The sequence below is a fragment of the Montipora foliosa genome, chromosome 2 (genome assembly GCF_036669935.1).
Source record: "Montipora foliosa isolate CH-2021 chromosome 2, ASM3666993v2, whole genome shotgun sequence".
Classification (NCBI taxonomy): Eukaryota; Metazoa; Cnidaria; class Anthozoa; order Scleractinia; family Acroporidae; genus Montipora; species Montipora foliosa.
Window position 1 is genome coordinate 26324151 of NC_090870.1, and position 15875 is coordinate 26340025.

At 40.3% G+C, this 15875-nt stretch overlaps 1 protein-coding gene across 1 annotated transcript; it reads right to left on the reverse strand.

The window, feature by feature from the left end:
* Positions 1-4578: 4578 nt before the first annotated feature.
* On the reverse strand, positions 4579-10095 carry LOC137990627 (neuronal pentraxin receptor-like). Its single transcript, XM_068835743.1, has 3 exons — positions 9331-10095; positions 7567-7798; positions 4579-5037 (listed from the first exon to the last, which is right to left on the reverse strand). The coding sequence occupies exons 1-3, from the start codon at positions 9566-9568 to the stop codon at positions 4650-4652; spliced, it is 858 nt and encodes a 285-aa protein (XP_068691844.1). The 5' UTR covers positions 9569-10095; the 3' UTR covers positions 4579-4649.
* Positions 10096-15875: the final 5780 nt, after the last annotated feature.

Below are 15875 nucleotides of genomic sequence, written 5' to 3' on the forward strand. Positions count from 1 at the left end.
TCGTCGTTTCTTGAACTCCCTGTTATTACTGGGTTGCCTATGGGCAAACCCAGTCGAGGTCTGCGTTTAGTTTGTTTGTTTTCTTTTTTTTCTTTTTTTTTTTTCCGTGTCGGTAAAAGTCTTGCCTGTCACTCCCCTGGTAAGTGGTGTCTTTGTGTATGGAGCCTTCTGCGCGTATTTTCTTAGGATCGAGAGGGTAGTGGAACTGCGTAGATTTCTCTGGTGGACACAGTAGAATCATTAACTTAGCCTGCAATGGAGTCGAAAGTCATGCAACGCGAATGGCGTTTTAGTGGATCCTTAAACAAAATATACCCTTATGGAGCTCAATAATGGAAAGTCAGTTGAATAAACTAGGCATGAATCTCAAAAGCGACGAGTACTGGACTTCGACAACAATCTATCGCCCGTCGAGACGAAATCAAAGTGAGCAGTATTTACCTGAAGTACATGGTAATTTGACACAATTGAGTTTCTTGTCTTCACCCACGCAATGAAATAGGAAGAGGTTTTCGCCTCTAAGAGCAAATATGTTGTTTGCTTCAATAAAATTTTCGCTGGAAAAGGATTCTGTGGTATTTTCTGCCTTTGTGAATTATAATATCATGTTGTGTATTGAATTTTCGAGCTTAAGGTTGAAATGTGATATGGGAGAAGTTTTTTAGTATTGCTCTGTAAGCAGGAAGGTTTCACAGGCCTGTTGGAAGCGTGCTTGAGTTTCAACAAAATGAGCCCCAAAATCAGTGAAAACTTGTGACGCAGATGAATAATAAAGTAGCTGCTATTTCCAAAATGATGGAATTACCTGGTGATAAATAACGTCGTACGCGTCTTGGAAAGTAAATTTTGACTTTGCATAAATAAGAGTTGGGCGATTGTGATCTTTGTTTTGACTTCGCTCATTTCATTGTCAAACTTTATAACACTTGACAGAAAAAGAAACTTACAAAAACGCGGTATCTTGCCATCATTTGACACAGATGCTTCACTGTTTGGCGAGTAAGCATGCCGCGGTAACTTAATCACGGCGCCCGCTGAATTCCGGTCATGTCACTTTTGATTTTGCAATTTACTTGAACGTAGCAAAAATCTCCCAAAATGTTTGTCGCTGATCGTAACTTTTTATATTCTATATTCACGGTTCAAAATTAATGTTGTTTTCATGTCGTAAATATTTTATTCTCGATCGACCGTCCGGGAAACTTCCTTCTGCTCTTTCTGAAAACTGTGTATCAATAGTTATTTGCTTTTTCATCAATATTTGTTTTACATATAGCAAGCTAACAGAATCTGTACCTTGCTGAGTTCGCATTTGTTAGCGTTAATAGTATTTTCGGTCAGATGTTTCTGTTTTTTATGAGGGGTTTATTGTTTTGGTCTCCTATCCTAACACTAACCCTGCGAAACAGGGCTTGACTTCAGTGAAGTTTATCATTACAAAGCTGTCAGATCCTCAGAGGGCACACTTGTGGTGAAAAGAAGTTGTGAGGGAACTTGAAAATTATCAACATGTCAGCCCAGAAGCCAATGTTTCTCGCTTCTCTTTTATTTGTTATTCTTCAGAGACTGGAATGCTGTATTTCAATACCACACAATTCAGTGCCTTCTGATTTTCTGTAGCACGTACCACAGGCAACCCAGTGTATGCTTCACGGAAGCATCTCGTCTACATTTAGAATACAGGTCCCGCCAAAGAATGGCCAATTAGATTGGTTTTAATGACCATGAACTATCCTGATTGGTCCGCAACCAAGAAGCCGCACGGGGGATTCCTCGCGCTAAATGCAAAATCGTGCGTGTAACGCAATGCAGCTACGTTTCGTTCTCGCAAAAATCTATCAGGAGCCGTTCTAAAAATAGGCAATAAGAGGTGGTTTTCACGTTAATAACAAAGAGGGCAAAATTACTGAATGCTGATCAGTCAATGAAGAGGGTATTTTTTCTTAATTTTGCTTGAGAAGAGGGCAAAATTACTCGCTCACGATTGGTCGAGCGCCAAAAATTCTCGCTCCTGATTGGCTGAACGTACGTCTTCCACATTCAGATGGTTTCTTCTGTTTGAGCAAAACAACTTCGTCTCATCGAAGTTTGTCTTTTAATTCGCGCTGCATTCGCCGAAAAGGCATAAAGATTAAGAATTGGCTTTAAAAGATGATCTGAAATTTGAATTTTCGAGTGACAAGAAGAAGGGCAAAAGGTTTTTTTCGAGAAAAACTTAAAACTTGGATCGGCTTACATGGCGCCCGGCGTAGCGGGATTGTGTGGTTGAAAAACAAAATGATTCCTTTCGTCAAGGGCTTTCAGTTTACCACGACATCTTGCACCTCAACAAAAAAGGTCACAGAACAATTTGCCATTGACAGGAGGAACGAGTACCTCAAATTTGGTGGATTTCTTTGGACAAACTGTTTGCTATGTTTACGGATGCGTATTTGCAAGTGGTAAAAACCTCTACAGCACAGGTGAATAAAATAAATTGAAGCTTAACATTTGGTTTAATCGTTGTTACAGTTGTTCACGAATGAAACTCGTATTTTCCTCTCGAGTGGATGTAAATAACAATCATCTATACTCGCTTTGGACGCAAAGAACAAGTTGACTTGCTTGTCTGTTTGTCAGTTGTTTTGCTGCCGAACGAACGAGTGTTTCCGCTTAGCTGTCTGTTTTTCGAGGTGCCTCAACAGTGTTAAGAAAATTTTGCCCTCTTTGTTATTAACAAGTAATCGCAATGGGTCCTCGTAAAATTAAGGATTAATATCACTTTTGTTTTCAGAAGTTGCTGAAATTGCCCTCGTCGCTGTGCGACTCGGGCAATTTCAGCAACTTCTGAAAACACGCGTGATATTAATCCTTAATTTTACTCGGCCCCATGCGATTACCTATACTAAGTCATCGCCGCCAGAAAACAAATGATCTCTTATTAGCTCTTTTTGCTCGTCTACCAGCAATTGAACATTACATCATTGTTATCTGTGTCTCTAGAGATTGGTGCAAAACCCCCTATATCGTAAATTAATGGAACTCATTCCATCGCAGATCGAGACGTCTGAGTTATTAACTTATAGCTCCAACCCATACGATTAGGGCCAATATTGCGCGATCATTCTTTGTAATTTGTTCCAGTTCCCAACAAGTGTTTTTTTTGGTGTAGCAGACGCGTTAATTTCCCAAAATTTGAAAATTTATCCCCTTTTTCGAGTTATTTTCCTTTGTTGGCAAGCAAGTTTCCCTTCGCGCATCGCGTAAATTGAAGTCTCATTGATTTCCAATAGGCTAATTGACGCGAGAGTTAATTTCCCATAGCTACAGCATCTTTTGGTAGACTTAGGAAGAGAGCATGGAACAACAAAATGCTCACAATGAAGACCAAGATCAGAATGTACGTAGCATGCATACTGAGATTCCTTCCTTTATGGCTCGGAACAGGAGAATTGAGAAACGACTTAATGTGTTCCACCTGCGCTGTCTGCGTAAAATTCTGGGAATCATCTGGCAAGACAAAGTCACCAATAACGAACTCATAGTGCGCGAACATTCTTCCACATACGACTGCAATTATCTGCAAGAGGAGACTAAGACGTGAGGCGAAAGGACGACTGTAGCATTGCGAAACAGCCAATACAATCACATGCTGTGAAAGAATGCCATGATACAAAACACGAGTTTACCGAAAACTTGAAAACGGCCTCTGATTGGTCCGTAATTTATGACCGGAAGTGGTATTTCGTTTCAGCAGAGGTTAATAGAGACCTTATGCAAGGACGATGACCACGGCTACGTGAATGTTGTCTAAAAACATCAAAATGGAAAACACACGCGCAGGGTGTGCAGAGCTTTTGTTTTTGCTTATCATAGCTATTGTTTTTTGACGTATTCGTACCCGTCTTCGTCGTCGTTGCGTAAGCTCCCTGGTGGGGGATGAACGCGTGACGAAGCCCTAAGATCGTGGAAGGCTGCGTGGGATCCGGAGGCTATGTATCTCAGTGAGATGTTTTAGCTCCTGGCAAATCCCCCGACCGTTCTAAAGGGATTTTGTTATTGTAGTTGCATTCGCTTAATAGTCTTACACGCTACAAAAAGTTAGCCTGGCCGACCACATTTCACAAAACCGGAACACCTTGTCTTCCTCTTCGCTAACAAATTCTATCTTCTTACACCAAACAGGTGTTGAAAGTTAAGGATTGTGAAACAGGGGCTACGGTTTACAGTCCTTGTTCACAAGACTTGAAACTCTAAAAATTAAGGATCTAATTTCAAAGGTAGCAAATTTCCGCTGATATTTTAAGAATTTGAGAGTTTTTCTTAAACGCAATCCCAAGGATATTCGACCTCCTTGGGAGACCCCTCATACTCTAGAATGTGCTATTAAATGTTTATACATCAAGTGTGGATAGTTAATTGAAAGTTGCAGTGCTGGCCGGACGATTAAAAAAGGCTGTAATAATACAGAATGTAATTGTTTCGAAAAATCCTACATTTAATCGACCGGATGTGATTAACATCTCAGACACCAATGTTTACCCTCCTTCGGTAAATGTACTTTAAACAAAGCCAATAATGAAACAGTGATAACACACGGCAAAACATTTATTGAAAAGAATGATTCATGATGCTTTCATGCAGCAATGCCAGACAACTAAAGGTGAATTTTACACTTCACAAGCCGATGGGGAGATAACCCTTACATTGCCTCTTATTCCTACTTTAAAATCAGACCATTTCTTGACGCTACCCTGCCCCACATGGCACGATTTCGAGATTTTCAGGATCTCGCTTAAAGAGAGAACTCGGTTCCAGATATTGAGGCCCGTCAGCTCTCCGAGGTAACTTTGAGTTGAGTCAAAGCCGCCACCAAACGAATCTTGCTCTTGCCCGACAGTGAGGATTCCGTTGGTCTTTATTTTATAACCAGTCTTCAACTGAGACCCTTGGGCTTGCACGCTGCCATCTTTGTAAACTTTCCAAGAGCCATTCGTGCTCTCCCAAGTGATACAAACGTGATGCCAGTTACCGTCATCAACAGATACACCGGTATCTCTGCAAAAAGGTAAATTAATGTCATTCATTTTCACTTGTCAAACAGTTTTCAGTTTTCAGTGTTGAAAGGAATCTACTTTTGCTTCAGTGTTGGTTTCGCATTGACGACCTTCGTCAGTTAATCAGAACCATCAGTCAGGCACATACATGCATTTTAAAATTATGGCCAATAAATGGAAGTAAGCCTGCCAGTGACCTTCTCCGATAGAAATCTGTACTTTTCTTACGCAGATGTTGACAAACGAACAATGCCAAAACACGGTTTATATGCTTAACAATATACATGAAAAAAATACTCAGTTCTTAATGCCTAAAATAGAGTGGACTTCTCATAAATCAATTTGTAACACGAGTGCAAATAACAGCAAGTTTCCAAGTTTACAGGTGAATGACACTAAATGTCATCAAACATTCAAGCCTCTCAATTGTGCTTGTAATTTGTGGTAGTACACTTTATAAGCGCACTACACACAATGTCATCGGGGCTGTCTGTAGAAAACTATTTTCATCTTTATCATTGTGATCGATAAGATTGTTTGTGTTGAAATTCCCACGGAGCTGTGCGCAAAAATTTTGTCCGGTAATAGAAATTATGAGCTCTTCATTCAGAATAAACGAAACAGTAAAATATCGCACCTTAGTTTTGCTAAATTGCCTGTGAAAGCGGCCAGAGACAGAAATTTTGCCATAAAAGCGTGGAATAAAATACTGTCAGTTCTGTTTCCCGGATTGACCCTGTGGTTTCCTTTCGAGGGAAAAATGCGTGGGTTTTTATATCAGTTACCTCTTCCCACGGTCTCTCTTTTCTGCCTGCATTGTCGTTAATTTGAGGCAGAGAAGAGAAACCCCGGGAACAAGTTTAAGTCGAGGGCTTCCTTTGAACTTTGTTCGGTGGCCAACAAACTTTAGTGTCGGCGAAAATTGCAACTTACAGTGTTTTTTACGGGTCCGTTGGAAGCGTGGTTGAATTTCAACAAATGGCCCCAAAAGCGGCGCGGTGACGCGGATGAATAATACAGCAGCTTCTATTTCAAACAATGGAATTACCTGGTGATTAATAACCTGATCTAGGAGAGTGAATTTTTGACTTTGCAGAGACAATAGTCAACTGCAAGAGTTGGACGATAGTGATCTTTGTGTTGAATTCACACATTTCTTCTCGCATCGTGGCTTTACAACACTTGAAAGAACAGAAAAAGCAAACCAACGAAACAACAATCCGATGTCTTGCCGTCATTTTGTCACAGTTGAATCCAGTGGATAGTAACACGAAAGGTAATTTGATCACAGGCGGCCGGTGAAATCAATGTCACTTTCGATTTTGCGATTTAATTGTGCTGCCAAAAGTACAATAGAAAAATCGAAAGTGGCAAAAATTTCCCAAAACGTTTTTCCTGATGGCAACTTTTATATTCGTGGCAAAATATTTATGTTGTTTTCAAATTTTGTTGCTAGTGACAATTTTTTTTTCTCGATCGACACTTCCTAAAAACGTCCTTGCGCTCTTGCTACAAAGTGTGTATCAATATTTATTTACTTTTGCGTCAATAGTTGTTTTGCATAAGGCAGGCTAACAAATTCTGTAGCTTGCTTAGTTCGTATTTTTGAGCGTTAAAATAGAATTTTCGGTCCTATGTTTCTGGTAGAAAGTCGTATATTTTGAAGTTTCCCATCCAGACACTAACCCCACCGGAGAAGTCTTAACTTCAGTAAACTTTTGTCGTGGAAACTGTCAGACGCTCAGAGCACACGCTTAAACTTGTTGCGAAAAAGAAGTTGAACTTCATGGAAGCCAATCTTTCTCAATTTTCAATCTTTCTGGGTTTAGTATTTTACTAGTAACTACGTGTCTTCTCAGGAAGCTATTTTCCGAAGAAATCTACGATGGCACTATAATAATTTACGATACCAAAACAATATCGTGTACTATTACAGCTACATATTACGTTCTGGAAAACAAAACGTAGCTCCGTTGACAGTTATGGAGTAAGTTACTGCCCTACCACACGTACGCAATGCGTACCTATTTCTTATAACATTGCATTACTAATTCGATTAACGTTAAGTGCGTTACGCGACCAAGAGCTTCGCGTGATGACGTACTCGTTTCCGAAAGAGCGTTTACACACCAGAGATTGAGTCTTGGTTGGAGTAAAAATTTGGCCACCGCTAGGCGACGGAGTTTAAACAGTTCAAAGGACTACCGCCACATCACAGGGTAACACAAAGCATATGAAAAGAGAGGTATACAAACAATGGCAGGCAAGCAGTGGAGGAGGTGAAGGGAAATGTGAAATTGCGATGAGAGCCAAACGATGATCACTCTGTGATGGTGAGCACTAAAAAGGGGGCGAGCACATGTTAGCTCGGGCTTATATTCGCCTCCTGAATAGCTCTCAGACATGATTGGTCAGAAACCTGATACACTTATCAAACCCACCCGAGACTGCAAACCGTAAATCTACACGAATGCCTTGCCATAAAAATTCGATTATGATATATTGACATAATCTTGACTTTTTCCCTTACACTGATTGTTCGTTGACGTAGAACCGAATGTCTGACATCCTGCCCATCACGATTTCATTGTAGTTCGTTGACAAGCTGTAACTCACGACTGACAGATAATTGGATGTCTTTTCAGTGGTACGCACTCGGAGGCAAATCGTAAAAGCACTGGTTACCTCCAGACCATGATGGATAACGTAATCATTGATTCCAACGTTGGTGAAATAAAGGTCGAATTCCCTCGTATGGAAACCTGTTGAGACACATAACAGAAAGCATTATCGTACGGCAGCTTGTATAGATTCATCCATCCCCACGCCACCCACTCACCCTGTTATCTTACTAAGTCGTTTCTCTTGTGCAAAATACTGCTAACTACTGTACTGCACAAAAAACTTTATATTATTAGTTATTTATATCTGTAACGAGAGAAAACAAGGCCAAATGATATCAAGAATGCGAGTTTTAATAATACAAGCTAAGTGAATAACGAATTCAAAGTCACTTCAAATCATCATGTAGGTGTTGATTGAACAAGCTATTAAAGAATCAACTCAGTCCAGTGAACTTATTTAAAATTACCAAAAAAAAAGCGTAAAATCGTCTATAAATAATAGGCATATCACAAAGTTGAAGCAAGAACCAATCAGCTGTAGGGCTGATAATGCATTAGCAGCCCGCTGTCAGTCTTTTGCGGCCCGCTGAGCGTGTGTTTTGAAGAGGCCGATTTTCTCTTTGACCGCGCATATTGATACATGATGACTACTATTTCATTTAAATGATCATGTTACAGGATTAATTGCAGTTCAACGTGTCTTGCTCATCTATTTGTTGCTGCATTCCAAGCTACAAATGCTATTACACAAAAGGAAAATATTTCCAGACCTTAAAACGTTTTTGGCTCAGAGCTATAGCCGAAAATCTGGGTAAGATAAGTTAGCTTTTTTCTGAGAGATCCTTGTGTCGGCACTTTGATTTATTACAGTGGGGTGGATTTTAAATGCGAATACTGAATGGGCGATTGCATGGTGAATCGAGGCTGGCATATTTATTACAAGGGCACACAGAGTATATCCTAAAACGTACTTCTTGAGCACTAATGCGGAGAAAGAAAAAAAGATTTACCAGCAGAAGAAAAATGAGCAAGACTTCAGTTTGCATTGCGGAAAAAAATTAAAGTGAACAGAGCAACTTCGCGTGTGATGAAGTCTTGAATTTCAAGCGCGAGAAAAATAAAGGCGATTTGACGTATATATCTGTCTAAGAACTTAATTTGCAATGCGGAAAATTTAATGCAGAGCAGAGAAGCTTTGCATCTGCCCAAAACTTAAAAATATAAATCTAATAAAATTGGGCGTGTCAGCGCAGGATGTGACCATGAATTCTCTACGTTGCAGATCATGTAGTAAATCTGAAAACTTTATTCATTGGACGATTATGTCGAATATTGATTAATTAGTATTTCAATAGAGTTCAAGTTCAGTTGATAGATCGGAAATGCGTTGAACAAAAAACCAACGAGATTTGCCTTTCATTATATAATGTGCGCTTAAGCAAAAAGAGCCAGGGAGTTCCCATTTCTGGCAGCGAGTAGTAGTGATTTGCCCGAAAAGGGTTGTGAGATACGAACTAGAAAATCAATGCGAATGTCTTTTCATCAAGAAGCCTGAACAAAAAACTAGAGCGCTTTGGGGGGCTCGATTTCATCACCTTCTCGATTAATGGTAAAATACTACATTAACTGAGCCTAAAAGCTAAATCTATTCAGAAGTAATTGTGTTTTACCTGGCTGAATCTGACTGCTTCGATTTTTCACAATCTGAAGTTCTTTCCTCAGGTGGTCGATGTCTTGTTGGAGTTGTTTATTTGCCTCGCACAAGTCGCACTTGTCACCTTCCACGGACACCTTTATCGTTGGACTACAGTGACAAGCGGATAGAGTGAGATCGCTGGGTTTTTGTGCTCCTGAAAAAGAAGCAAACGCAACCGCGATAAACAGGAAATAGAGCCCAACATTTGCCATCTTGTTGCTTGATCTGGAAGAGAGCAACCGTAGAGATCGAGAGGTACACTGCTCTGTGCACTGCGTGAGCCGGAATGACCAAATCGATACTTTTGGGATGAAAAATAAGTTGACGTGGGAATGTGGCGTCAGGCAAACAGCCAATCAAGTTAGACTGTCGCTGCTTGTCTTTTAGCAAAATGCCTTGTCAATGGGCGGGATCTATTTTCTGACGCATATTCGCCAGCACTCATGTCTTCATGCATGTCAAAACATACGGATTCGAGGCCACATGACGGAGTCAAATACACTGTCGTAAATACGAAATGTGAATGTGTGGAGCTGGAAAATAAACCGGCCCAAAAACCCATCAAAACACTCGAGACAACATAGAAAATGAAAAGTACTTAAGTGAATTTTATTTATCTGACTGTCATTAAAACGGATTGCAATATGTACATATTGATTATGGAAGATTTCCCTTGATCAGTTTAATCGAGCCGAATTTGACCGTTGGAAATTATAGTACATGTAAGAGATCAATAGCCGTATCAAGTACCTTGTGGTCATGATGTGGCCTCGAATCCCCAGTGTTGTCTACCTGTGGTTGCACAGCGTACTTCCACGTTTAACGACTGCAGAATTAAAAATGAATTGCCATGCTTGCCGAGCAATTGTCGTTGTGTAGGCAGAATACGTGTTTCTCCCACATTAGTACAAATTAAATAACTTACCCTGGAATACAGTATTGTCAAAGCGGGCCATCATCGCGCCTAACAATTTGATCGACAGTCATCACTACAAACGTCACAAAAAGATAAGAATGACAGAATTCCATTCACCCTCACTTTCCATCCTCATAATCACGCAGTCAAACTCGGCATCATTCTTAGTAATTTTAAATTACTCCAAAATGATCCCGAGACTAGTAGAATCTTTTCGCAACCTCCACTTATTTCACTCAAACGCGACAAAAACGTAGGCAACTTTTTAGTTAGAAGCGCGCTCAAAACTAACGAGCAACCCGGCACTTTCAAATGCGCGCTCTCACGATGCAAAACTTGTCTTTTCATTGTTAACACTAGCAAGATATCGGGACCTAAGCGATCTGTTAAGATCACCGATCGTTTCACATGTACCTCCGCAAATGTCATTTATTGCATAACCTGCACGTTATGCAATAAATTATACATTGGTGAGACAGGTAGACGACTAGGTGACCGATTTCGTGAACACCTTCGCGATGTTGAGAAGAATGACAAGGATGCATCCAAGCCAGTCGCTCGCCATTTTAATCTGCCTAACCACTCCAAAAAACACATGGCTATCTGCGGCCTTTCCCTACATCTAGGTACGACGGAAAGCCGCAAGAATCTGGAACAAAAATTCATCTTTCAAATCGGCACCCTTAATCCTCACGGTATTAACGAACGCTTTTCATTTAACTAATATATTCCTATTTTTCACGTTGCCATGTTACCATCAATAGCGTAGCTCCTACTCTACTATAAAAACTACACGTAACCCATAATCCCTCGATTCGCTCTGACGAAGGGCTAACGCTCGAAACGTCAGCTTTTAGAATCTCTGTACGGTGGCCAATTTACATTATCAACTCCGTTGATAAAACCAAATTTTTGTATACAGTATTGTATCCGCGTTCTTCCCAGTGTCGAGAAAATCGAAGCTAATGCGATCATATATCAGAATTTTAAAATATGTTTAAAGATATGTCCAGGATTAAAAGCGTTAGGAAACAATTGTTAGCTGGTTTTGCGGTTTGGGCCCCTCTGACTTTGTCACTCTGGCTTTTGTTCTCTTGCTAAATTTGCTGTTTCTGCGATATTTCAGATTCTTCTTAGCAACGATTTCGCCGTCCTAAACAAAATCCATGTTACTTTTGCGAATTTTGATAAATCCGTGCCTTTTTGATGGCCCTTCTTTGCCTTTGTCGCTTGCCGGGCCTGGTGTTTCTTTTCCTGGCCAAATTTGTTACTCTTGCGAGTTTGCGATAAATGTTGGTCGGTAGAAAAGCAATTAGTTATATTCCACTTTTGCTATAATTGTTGGAAACTTTTGCTAGCATGAAATTTTCCTACGACGGCAAAATCTTTGCTAGCAAGAATCGCAAATAACGCAGAAACAGCAAATTTAGCAAGAGAGAAAATACCAGGGCCCGGTTGTTCAAAAGTCCATTATTGCTAATCCCAGATCAAAAGTTAACCAATGAGTTCATTTATCTACTCCTAAATGTTGTTCAGCGCTGATATTCGGCAAAACTGTACATTCGGAGAAGTCAATTTTGAAAAAAAGAAATAAGCAAAAGAAACTCAAGCCATGTCAAATTGTCATACTGAATATAGAACCTTTGTTTCTGTCGTAAAATCAGGCACAATTCAAATGTTTCTCCGAGTGCTTAGGATTTTGTGTTTTAGAGATTAATCTGAAAAGTAAATAGCGGAGCCTGCAAGCCCGGCGGGCGAGAAGAATAGAGCGAGGAAAAGTGTCCTGTTTATCTAGTGCGTTGTTTATCCACTGCTCCACGGCATCTATTTATGAAGTAAATCAACTAAATTTAACAACGGCCAAATGTAAAAAGTTCCCCATAGGTGCGACTGCTCGTGATACCAATAACGCGAGTTTCTGTTATGACGTCAGCGGATGAACACAGCAAAAACATCAGCTAGGTCCATGTCTGTGAAAAGAAAATAGGTAACAGTTGGATTATAAAGATGCACATAATCCTAAGAGAAGTAAACTACGCAAGCGCAGTAAACTCCAGAGTTCATTAAGTACATCAGTCATCCCTTCCAGAAATGAACGACGCATAAAACAAAAAAAGCATTAAATGGCCGGAAAAAGGAATATCATGACTATATTCTTGCACGTATACATGTGACCATGTTGCGTTTACAATGTTAGAAAACTGGGATAACGAGAAATCAGTCCAAACCTTCTGCGACAGTTCTCCGATTCAGGAGCTCGATGTGCGTACTTATGAAACAAGAGTGAACATCGTTCTGCGTATTTTTATCTTCAGTTATCAAATGGTCTTGATAGCACAAGTGTTATTAACATTTTTAAAAATGCAACCACTCTTTTGAGTTTAAGGAACATGTTTCGATGTTTCAAACAACGAACATGTTCCTAAACTCTTTCCCACATCTCGTACCCAGGCCATGTGTACAGTTTGGTCGTATTTGAATTCTTTTGTCGCAAGCAAGGCTGACGTTTACAGGATACTTCGCAAAATTTTGGAGCGAAGGAAAATTTTGCCAGCTTTTTCTTCCATGTAAGTAACCAGGTAGCCTTTTTTTCTTTATTTTTCTTCAGAAAGTCCATGATACACATAATGAGTTGTGTTTGGTAAGAGTTACTGTCCAAAGAGTTACTTGGAAGCCTTGGTCGTGTTAGTCTGTCCATGGTTTTTAGTGCTAGTTTTTGTCCAGAGTTGTGGCTTGTTGTTCTTCTCTTTTCCCTTTCTTGACTCGGCACGAGGGGGTCGGGTAGAGGGCCGGCGCTGGACTAGAAACACTCTTGCTCGGTTGCGCTCTATCCCTAAAGATTCGCAGCCATTTACGAGCCTAATGGTGTCGCAGTCAGCTTGTCTTTATCTTCAGGATTTTTGGATTTGCCTCGTGGAACTGGTGTTTCATATTCCATGGGATTTCTTTAGTTTTTTCCATATATTTTTTAAGAACGAAGATTTTAGTGTAAAGATTTTTCATCTTTATTATTCCCATTTTAAAGAACGAATAATTTTCATGGTCAAATATTTATTAATCCCTCCTACGTGATTTAGTTTTTCGTACCTGTACTATCTGACTGTTTCTGAGATTAAATTTTTAATTTCACACAGAGTTTGCTTCGTTTGTTAACGTTATTTTGGGGTTGAGAGTTTTTACAGACTAACCATATCTTTTGTCTATGATTTTCCCTCAACTCACCATCCACACACACACTATTCCCCATAACTACCTACTGATTAATGAATGTTTTAATTAGTAGAGAGAAACCCCTTCTTGTAAGGCGGATTCTTCTAAAAACACCAACTAAGACAGCCACAAAGGTTACTAGGTTATCTGCTGCATCATATATTCATATTAAACAAAAAGTCGTCGTTTCTTGAACTCCCTGTTATCTAAATTTAGAATACAGGTCCCGCCAAAGAATGGTCAATCAGATTGATCTTAATGACCATGAACTATCCTGATTGGTTCGCAACCAAGAAGCCGCACGGGGGATTCCTCGCGCTAAATGCAAAATCGTGCGTGTAACGCAATGAAGCTACGTTTTGTTCTCGCAAAAAATCTATAAGGAGCCGTTCTAAAAATAAGGAATAAGAGGTGGTTTTCACGTTAAGTCATCGCCGCCATAAAACAAATGATCTCTTATTAGCTCTTTTTGCTCGTCTACCAGCAATTGAACATTACATCATTGTTATTTGTGTCTCTAGAGATTGGTGCAAAACCCCCTATATCGTAAATTAATGTGCCTCATTCCATCGCAGATCGAGACGTGTGAGTTATTAACTTATAGCTCCAACCCATACGATTAGGGCCAACATTGCGCGATCATTGTTTGTAATTTGTTCCAGTTCCCAACAAGTGTTTTTTTGGTGTGGCAGAAGCGTTAATTTCCCAAAATTTGAAAATTTACCCTCTTTTTCGCGTTATTTTCCTTTGTTAGGAAGCAAATTTCCCTTCGCATCGCGTAAATTGAAGTCTCGTTGATTTCAAATAGGCTAATTGACGCGAGAGTTAATTTCCCATAGCTACAACATCTTTTGGTAGACTTAGGAAGAGAGCATGGAACAACAAAATGCTCACAATGAAGACCAAGATCAGAATGTACGTAGCATGCATCCTGAGATACCTTCCTTTATGGCTCGGAACAGGAGAATTGAGAAACGACTTAATGTGTTCCACCTGCGCTGTCTGCGTAAAATTCTGGGAATCACCTGGCAAGACAAAGTCACCAATGACGAAATCCTAGTGCGCGAACAATCTTCCACATACGACTGCAATTATCTGCAAGAGGAGACTAAGACGTGAGGCGAAAGGACGACTGTAGAATTCCGAAACAGCCAATACAATTACATGCTGTGAAAGAATGCCATGATACAAAACACGAGTTTACCAAAAACTTGAAAACGGCCTCTGATTGGTCCTTAATTTACGACCGGAAGTGGTATTTCGTTTCAGCAGAGGTTAGTAGGGACCTTATGCAAGGACGATGACCACGGCTACGAGAACGTTGTCTAAAAACATCAAAATGGAAAACACACGCGCGGGGTGTGCAGAGCTTTTGTTTTTGCTTATCATAGCTATTGTTTTTTGGCGTATTTGTACCCGTCTTCATCGTCGTTGTGTAAGCTCCCTCCAGGTGATCTGGTGACGTAATTTGGAGGACTGGGAAGAAAAATTTCAACGCCGTATCCCACAACCGCGCGCGGCCTCAGGTGTTGTTTCCAAACTCCCTGCAGTATTTCAATCGCCAATTCTCAACAGATCATTCAGTGTCTACCACATTTCCTGTTACTGAAAGAACATTCAAGTAGACCCGACAAGCTCTAATCTCGCCTTTGCCATGTTAAATTCGAAAAAAAGGCCGCGCGCTTTTGTGGGATACGGCGTTAAAATTTTTCTCCCCAGTCCTCCGAATTAGGTCACCAGATCACCTGGCTGGTGGGGGAGGAACGAGTGACGAAGCCCTAAGATCGTGGGAGGCTGCGTGGGATCCGGAGGCTATGTATTTCAGTGAGATTTTTTAGCTCCTGGCAAATCCCCCGACCGTTCTAAAGGGATTTTGTTAATGTAGTCGCATTCGCCTAATAGTCTTACACGCTACTAGTTAGCCTGGCCGACCACATTGCACAAAACCGGAACACCTTGTCTTCCTCTTCGCTAAAAAATTCTATGTTCTTAAACCAAGCAAGTGTTGACAGTTAAGGATTGTGAGACAGGCGATACGGTTTACAGTCCTTGTTCACAAGACTTGAAACTCTAAAAATTAAGGATATAATTTCAAAGGCAGCACATTTCCGCTGATAATTTAAGAATTTGAGAGTTTTTCTTAAACGCAATCCAAAGGATATTCGACCTCCTTGGGAGGCCCCTCATACTCTAGAATGTGCTATTAAATGTTTGTGGGTATTTAATTGGGTATTTAATTGAAAGTTGCAGTGCTGGCCGGACGATTAAGAAAGGTTGTAATTGTTTCGAAAAATCCTACATTTAATCGACCGGATGGGATTAAAATGACAGACACCAATGTTCACCCTCCTTCGGTAAATGTGCTTTAAACAAAGCCAATAATGAAACAGTAA

Excerpts from the sequence above, each read along its gene's own strand:
- LOC137990627 (XM_068835743.1), bottom strand. The coding sequence starts at position 9,568 with ATGGCAAATGTTGGGCTCTATTTCCTGTTTATCGCGGTTGCGTTTGCT. Across the intron at positions 7,799-9,330 it reads AAGCAGTCAGATTCAGCCAG|GTTTCCATACGAGGGAATTC; the intron begins GTAAAACACAAT and ends GTGTCTCAACAG. Across the intron at positions 5,038-7,566 it reads TACGTCAACGAACAATCAGT|AGATACCGGTGTATCTGTTG; the intron begins GTAAGGGAAAAA and ends ACCTTTTTGCAG.